This window comes from Oryza glaberrima, chromosome 1 (genome assembly GCF_000147395.1).
Source record: "Oryza glaberrima chromosome 1, OglaRS2, whole genome shotgun sequence".
Taxonomy (NCBI): domain Eukaryota; kingdom Viridiplantae; phylum Streptophyta; class Magnoliopsida; order Poales; family Poaceae; genus Oryza; species Oryza glaberrima.
In genome coordinates, this window is record NC_068326.1 from 5,342,398 (window position 1) to 5,351,184 (window position 8,787).

Here is an 8,787-nt window from a genome sequence, read left to right on the forward strand (position 1 = left end):
ACAACATGCACAAGATCCGACCTTCCGTCCCGTGAATCCGTGATGAAGAATCGAGGATAGTACTATAGTATGTGCATCATCTTAAAAAAAATATATGAGAGGATACGTGTTTGTGGTTTAGCCTGTCATGTAGGGGCCTCAGGTATCTAGTTGTATTGATTATATTATTATTACTTCCTCGTGGTTAAATGAACCGAATAAATCAAAGCGGTATCTGAATTGATAGCACGTTGTACTTTAGCCTGCTCGCTCTTTGGCCGTTTACGTACACCGCCCATGGTTCTATCAACTCTTTAGAGCCGGGTATGGATGCATGCCCGTGGATTTAACAATCATGGAGCAGGAGTACCATTTACGGAGTAGCATGTTGGTGTACAAACCTATATATCAACATAAATGAAGGTACATCCTGTTTTACAACTTAAAACTTGGATTAAGGTCTTAAAAAATAACCTTACACTTCAGTTTTTCATTTTGTTTTTTTCTCCCTTCCCCTGACATAAGCCGGTCTGGCTGATTGCGATGTGTAACTACAACTCACTTCTTCTAATATATTAACGTGTAATCCTTTTGCGCGTTCGCGATAAAAATAACCTTACAATTTAAATATGGAACTATTCATCATAAACTTTTCAAACCGTTTACTTTAGACCTAAACTTTCGAACCTAGAACTATTTATCACTCTTTTTAAAGATAACAGAATATTTCGTGAACCGATGAAAATATCGGGCCTCAACAAATGGATAATACCAAGACTCTTCTCTATCGAAGACATTGTAGCTCTTTGTTTTTTTTCTTTCGATTACATGGCAGACACATACGCACATACATAACTACACACGCCATACTATACTCATACACGAATATGTCTCCTAACACATGCTCTCTAAGCCAAGCCATTGTAGTTCAATTCTACACAGATGGATAACTACATTTATTCATTAGTTATCTACTAAACTTTAATTTGCTAGAATAATAGACACCGAGCTATAGATAGAAATCAACTTTACGCATCTGCATAGAGATATAGATAGATAATCCCTCCTTTTTTACATCGTTGACTTTTCGATATATACTTGACAATTTGTTATATTTAAAAATTATGTGTGATAAACTTGAAGTCATGCTTAAAGTACTTGTAATAATCATAACAAAATAAATAATAATAATATACTTTTGTTTAGAGGAATGGTTAAACTTATGTCCGAAATATCAAATTACCAAACATATATAAATAAACGGAGGAAGTACATCAAATTTATTGAAGTGTTCTGGAGTACGTGTTAGGCCACCTATGGTATCGGTCGATGGAGCCGCCTCCACGTCGTACCATACGCACGCAGCGCGCGGGCGCGCGCTCGCATCGGTGCTCCCCGGCGGCCATACGCCGCACACGTAGACGCGCATACAAAGCTGCAAACCTGCAACGCGCGTAGTGGCTCCCGGCGCCGTTCGATCCACACATATCTCGCTCTCGCTCGCGCGCGCGGGAGCGTGACCGTGTCGCGTCGCGATCGCAGCACCGCGCCCGCGCCCGCGCGCACGACGGCGAGGCAGACGCGCGCGCGACGGGAGCGTGAGCGCGGGTACGGTGTGGCTACGCTTTCTAGCTAGTCTCGATCAGTCGATCGATCGATCGCGATCGATCTCCCCCGCCGGGCCGGTCGACGGTCAGGTACGTCAAGGCGCGCGGCCGGGCCCGGCCGGAGCTAGCTAGCTAGCCGAGGTAGACAGAACCCTCCGGTCATCCGGTGTGTGCGTGGTCCAGGGCGGGAACGCGAACCTTCTCCATCGCCGCGGGCCCGACACCCGCGTGGGGGCGGCGGTCGCTGTCGTTCGCCGTGCGCCGGCTGGGTCTGACCTAGCTTTGGCCGGGGCCGCCCCTCGCCCGCCGATCGCGACGTACGGCGTCCCGTCGGCCGTCGACACTGACCCGCGCGCGCTGATCGATAATATCGATGGATGTATTGGAGGGTAGCCTTCCGGCAGCGCGCGGCGATCGATCGTTTACGCAGTTCGGGACGGCCTTCGATCACGGGCGTAGTACGTACCATATATATCCAGGGGTTTACCGAGCCGTACACGGTACACTCGACATGAACTAGCTTGCTTGTCCGTGAGTCGCGATCGATCGATCGGGCGAGACAAGTGACAAGACGATCGATGTCGTAGCTGGCTAGATATGCGCCTCCATTAGCGGCCCGGGCATGCATGAATGTATCAATAGCATTGGCCCCGTTCGATATGACCATGTCACGATCGATCGACGGTACAGGGCACTGTAACCGGCGAGGGATGATTCGCTGAAAAGAGAGCGAGCAGTCGCTGTGCCCGGTCGTCGGCCGCCAGTTGTACAATTCGATACTTGATAGCCGGTCCCCGTGAACGGGTGAACCGCGGGCCGACCGGCGCCCGTCCGATCTATCTAACTTCGGTCGATCTATCGATCTCAGTACGCCATCCATCAGATCCATCCGCCTCGATTTGCGGCTGTGACCGTGGGGCGTTGCCATCCATCTGTTGTGCAAGACAATCTGGTAGGGTCGCCCTGCGTCTCCTCTAATCATTCGTCCATAATTATGCACGTACGAGTGCATTTTAGTAGAGACGCATGCACTTGTTAGTCCAGGGTGTACGTGAATTCAAATTTCAATCCCATGGTTCTCCGATGTTGAATTCACCAAGTTTCTACTTGGTTGTCCAATATTTTAAGACCCATTTGAAACGCAGGACCGAGAAAATGATTGAGAAAACACATAAATAGAAAAAAAATGTACGAATAGAATACCATGCTTATTGAATTTCTATGGGATTTTGAAACACAGGAAAGTCTCCAAGCTCTCATTTGATTAGCACATAGGAAAAATGCAGTAATTGTAAACACATGAAGAGAAAAATATAAGGTGAGACCTCATGCTTATTTTCCTCCAAAATTGCTCTAGCAAGACCTATTCCATAGGAACTTTAAGGCCCCCTTTGAATCAAAGGAAAAACCATAGGAATTCTAGAGGATTTTATCCTATGAAAAATAATCCTATAGAGTCATTTGAAACAAAGGATTGTTTCCTATCAATTCCTTTGAAATTCCTATGGAATGAACCTTACTAGAGCAATTTTGGAGGAAAATAAGCATGAGGTCTCACCTCATGTTTTCCTCTTCATGTGTCTAAGGTTCCTGCGTTTTTCCTGTGTGCTAATCAAACGACAGTTTGAAGACTTTCCTGTATTACAAAATCCCATAGGAATCCAATAAATGTGGCATTCAATTCCTACATTTTTTCTATTCCTCTGTTTTCTCAATCCTGCGATTAAAAAATGCCCTAAAGGAATTGATATGTGATAGTCCTTTGTTTCGACTCTATAGGATAAAATCCTCTATAATTTCTATGGTTTTTCCTATGTTTCAATGGGGTCTTAGCATTTTGAAATTCACTAAGTACGTTTTCTTTTTTGTGCAGACTTGTTAAACTCGGTATCTATTAACTTATTAAAGGAATAAAAAAGGAGCATCCACGTTCGCTCTCATGGACTAGAAATTCTCATATTAACTAGAGAAAAAGAAAAACAGAGTCCATATAGAAATACAATTTAGAAATAGCTGAAATTCGGAACTAAAAAATAAGGAATATTGGAAGATGAGACTAGAGTCCATATAGAAATACATTTTATAAATAACTGAAATTCAGAATTAAAAAATAAAAAAATATTAGAAGAAGAGTATAGAGTCCATATAGAAATACAATTAGGAAATAATAGAAATTCGGAATTAAAAATAAGGAATATTAGAAGTAGAGTATAGAGTCCATATAGGAATTTAAAACTAACTAAAATTCGGAATAAACATAATAAAATTAAAAGTAGAGTTTAGAGTTCGTATAAAAATACAATTTACAAATAACTAAAATTATAAATTAAAAAAAGAGAATCTAAATTCAATATAGGAATACAATTTAGAAGTAACTAAAATTCGAAATTAAAAATTAAAGAATATTAAAAGATAAGTTTAGAGTCCACATAGAAATACAATTAGAAATAATAAAAAATTAAGAATTAAAAATAAATAATATTGGAAGAAGAGCCTAGAGTTTATATAGAAATATAATTTACAGATAACGAAAATTCGGAATTAAAAAAAGAAATATTGAAAGACGAGTCTAGAGTCCATATAGGAATATAATTTACAAACAAATAACGAAAATTCGGAATTAAAAATAAATAAATATTGAAAGACGAGTCTAGAGTCCATATAGGAATATAATTTACAAATAACTAAAATTTGATATTAAAAATAATTAATAACTAACACGTATATAAAATACAATATAAATATTACACAATATATTATACATTAGTAGTTTCGTAAAGTTAGTACAAAATTTAGAATTATGTTATCATTTTAATATATTTGAAAATTATATTAAGAAAACATATATACTATTATATGAGAGAAAATATAATGACACTAGCCGCGCAATCTGCGCGGGCCACCATGCTAGTTTATTTGAAAAGAACACACTATCATGGATATATAGAGCAACTGAGTAAGAAAGATATTTATCTATGTTTGTATTTAAAAATGTGACGCCACAAATAATGACAAAATTATTTTGTTATATTCCTGCCTTCTCTGCATTATCCGCGCTAGCTGCTCTCCTCTAGCTCGCTATCTTATATTCTATGCCCCTGCATCTCGATCGGCGCATGGCGTGGCGCGGTGGCGGAATATACGCACGCACCGCTCCGGTCAGTGGCCACGGAGCGTCGCCCCGTCCAGTGGAGATCACCACGGAAAGCGAACGCCGATGGCGACGACGCCCGCGCGCGCATCAACATCACGGCGGTTTCAGTGCACCGTACCCGTCCATGCATGCAGCGCGCTGTAGCTAGCCACGACGTGACGCGCTGGTTTAGCGACACGTATACTCGCTCTCCAGGACAGCTAATATGCTCTGCTAGCTCACACGTTTGTATCTCCGTCCTGTCGATCGTTGGGGATCACGTAAGATCGAAACAGTGGCGACAGCATTGAGCAGTGGCGTGACCGAGTGAGGTTTGATGAAACCTCTCCGCAGCTACCACATCAGCGGCATACTAGTACTACTTTTGACGATGAAACCTCTTTTTGAAACTGCGTCCTCTTTTATGGGGAAAAAAAGAAGGGAACAAGGGTATCATATAGATTGAATACCGTATATTGCAGAATTGCAAGCACCAACGTAATTTCTAGTTCGGTCCATAGCTTCGATAAACGATCGAACACCATCTGACCATCCGTGTATTTCAGGCACTTCTCGCACAAAAATAAAGTTTCCCACAGTTGGCGCAATTTAACCAGAGTCTGAGTTAAGCCATGAGTTTTCCAATTTTTCACAGAACACACCAACACGGTAAACCTTTTCTTAGAAAAAAGGTTAGGGCGGGCAAACGTCCTTCCTATTTTTCACAGAACGCTCCAGCGACTGGGTTTCCCCGCGCTTACGCCCTCGTTCAGATGGGTTTCCATTCCGGCCCATCAACATGTCAGCCACAAGCCCATAACCAAAACGAGCCTACAAAGCTACCAACAAATGCTGCCCACATGAGCCACGCCCGCATGGACGCATGTGGGTAGGCCACTCTCCGCTGCTTTGCACTCTGTCGATCCGTCTTTCGGAAGGCCTGAATTTTGTGGGCTTGGTGATTACTTGGGCCTAAATCATAGCGATTTTTTTTTGGAAAAGTCCACTTTAGGTTCCTCAGATAGGGGCCGAGCTTCGAATCACATTCCTCAACCGCAATATCACCCCTCGACTTCTAAAACCATGGCAAATTTGAGTCCCTCTGCTTTGGGCGGTTTTGGCTTGTGGTGGTGGCGTCCACGTGGTATGTTGACCTTATTTTGCGGTTGATGAATGCTATCAAAACCCGATCCCTATTTGAGAGAGAGAGAGAGAGAGGGAAAAAAAAAGAAAAGAAAAGTGAACTTATTCCTTGTTCTTTCGAGACCTGATATGTTTAGCCACATTGGTGGGGAAACTCTTTTAATCTCATTTCTTATATGTTACTCATATAGTTATAAAAAAAATAACAAGATAGATTAATTTGATATATGTCACTACACAAAATGTAAATTTAAATTTTAGTTTTGCAAGTGAAAAAAATATGATTGTGAAATTAATTTTTTTTATGACATCAAATTTAAACCTGGAAGTTTGGGTGACATATCACATTTACTTTAATAAAGAAACCTTTGATATGTGAGATAGTATATGTTTGTTTTTCAATTATTTTCATAACTATTTACATGACACGACAGACGGAGGGGATATCCCTATCCCTCCAAAGTGAATCCATTTCCCACTTTGGTGAGATACTGTTCAATAGATAATGATATTTGCAGTTGCACGCTACAGTTTTGAATATTCTTCGCATCAATGTACCAAATCATTAGGCATGTGATCAGATCTTCGCGCCCGCCCTCTCCACGTCTGCGTTGGCAGCGACCGCGGCCGCCGCCTTCGCATCGTCCACGTGGGCGGCGTCAGCGTAGACCTCCTCGTCGACGTCGTCGCCGGAGCACGCGCCGTGCGCGACGTCGTAGGTGGCGTGCAGCCCGACGAGCACGTAGTAGAGCAGCATGATGGCGGTGCAGACGCCGAAGCGGATGAACGCCTGCGCGCCGAGCGAGCCCATGAGGAAGAGGTTGGTGGCGATGGACAGCGACGGCAGCCACGGCACGAGCGGCACGCCCCACACCTTGGGCGCGCGCGCCGCCGGCACCAGAAGCTGGATGCCGAGCGTGCCCGCCGCCCACGCCGGCACCAGCACGGTGTACCCAACCCACCGCTCCGGCGCCGCGCCCCAGTACGCCGCGATGCCCGCCGACGAGCCGATGACCACCGATAGCAACGCCACCAGCCGCCTCGCGTGCGTCCTGCTCGTCACGCCCCGCACGTAGTACCTGCGCGCGTTACAGGAAGCCATTGTTGGTTACAGAAAACTACGTGCCGAACTTGAACATGTGCACCGCCGCCGTAAGGTGGGAGAACGTGCGTACCGGCGGACGAGGAGGGCGGTGGCCATCATCATGAAGATGAAGAGCGTGCTGACGGAGAGGAGGCTGGAGAGCACGTCGAGGCTGGAGAAGAGGCCGATGCAGGCGCCGGCGGCGGCGATGAGCACGGTGGCGTGCACCGGCGTGCCGGTCCTGGGGTGCACCAGCGCGAACACCGGCGGGATGATGTGGCTGCGCGCGATGTGCGTGGTGTACCGAGCCTGACCGAGCGCCCCGACCAGCAGCACCGTCGTCATCCCCTTGAGCGCGCCGAGCGCCACCACGTACTGCGCCCACCGCATCCCGACGTTGCTGAACGCCACCGAGTACGCCGCGCTCCGGTCGATCGCCGTGTACGGCTGCATCATGCTCAGCACCAGCGCCATCACGCAGTAGATGGCCGTGATCACCGACATGGAGCCGAGAAGCCCGAGAGGGATGTCTCTCGACGGGTTCTTGGTCTCCTCCGCCATGGTCGCGATGTTGTCGAACCCGCCGTAGGCGAAGTAGACGATCGCCGCCGCGCGGAACACGCCCGGCACGCCGTGCGGCATGAACGGGGTCAGGTTGCTGGTCTTCGCGTGGAGGAAGCCGGCCACGATGACGAAGGCTATCACGAGGACGTGCACGGCGGAGGCGACCCAGTTGACGCGGGAGGTGCCCTTGGCGCTCAGAATGGCCAGGGTCGCCGTGACCGCGATCACCACCACCGCGATGGGGTCCAGCTCGTTGTACCCCTCGGCGAGCGACGTCTGTATGCGCAACGCGCTTGCCGGCTTGTTGATGAGCGACGCGAGGTACGACGTCCAGGAGCGCGCCACCGCGGCCGTGCCGATGATGCTCTCGAGGATGAGGTTCGCGGCGGCGATGAAGGCCGCCACGTCGCCGAGCTCGACGCGGAGGTAGGCGAAGGAGCCGCCGGCCACGGGGATCTCGACGGCGAACTCCGTGTAGCAGAACACGGACAGCATGGCGGAGAGGCCGGAGGCCACGTAGGAGAGCACGATGGCCGGGCCGGCGTGGTCGTGCGCCTCCTGGCCGGTGAGCACGAAGATCCCGGCACCGATGACGGAGCCGAACCCGAACCACGTGAGGTCCCACCACGTGAGGCAGCGGCGCATCTCGTTCTCGCTGCGGCGGCGCAGCGCGCCGAGCTCGTCGGCGTCGGTGGAGCGGCCGGCGAAGCGGTCGCGGAACCGCGCGGGCGTCGCGGCCAGCGCCGCGCGGTACGCGCCCCAGCTCGCGAAGGACGGCTCCGGGAAGAAATCTTCCTTCTGCCACCGCCAGTAGCTCCTCGCCTCCGCTGCCGGCTTGCCCTCGTACGGCTTCTCCGGCGTATCGACGGCCGCCATATCTTCGTGTGGAGGGGATCGACCACAGCTTTGGTGGTGAACTGGACAACTGGTGATGGAGCGTGGTGAGCTGCAGGCAGCTGCAGCCTTGGAGATATCCGAGTGTGGATTTGTCACTTTGTGAGACGATCTCTTTTGTAGTACTCCCTCCGTCTCATAATATAAGAGATTTTAAGTTTTTATTTGTATCGTTTGACCACTTATCTTATTTAAAATTTTTTAAAATTATTATTTATTTTATTTGTGACTTACTTTATTATCTATAATATCTTAAGCACAACTTTTTGTTTTTTATATTTGCAAAAAAAATTTGAATAAGACGAGTGGTAAAATGTTACAAGTAAAATTCCAAAATCCCTTGTATTGTGTGACGGAGGGAGTAGCTTTGTTATCTGATTTTT

The 8,787-nt window shown here is 47.2% G+C and overlaps 1 protein-coding gene across 1 annotated transcript; it reads right to left on the bottom strand.

Moving 5' to 3' along the window:
- Window positions 1-6,243: 6,243 nt before the first annotated feature.
- Window positions 6,244-8,492, bottom strand: LOC127776993 (cationic amino acid transporter 5). Its single transcript, XM_052303524.1, has 2 exons — window positions 7,038-8,492; window positions 6,244-6,941 (listed from the first exon to the last, which is right to left on the bottom strand). Exons 1-2 carry the CDS (start codon window positions 8,384-8,386, stop codon window positions 6,440-6,442), a joined length of 1,851 nt encoding a protein of 616 aa, XP_052159484.1. The 5' UTR covers window positions 8,387-8,492; the 3' UTR covers window positions 6,244-6,439.
- Between the last annotated feature and the right edge of the window lie 295 nt (window positions 8,493-8,787).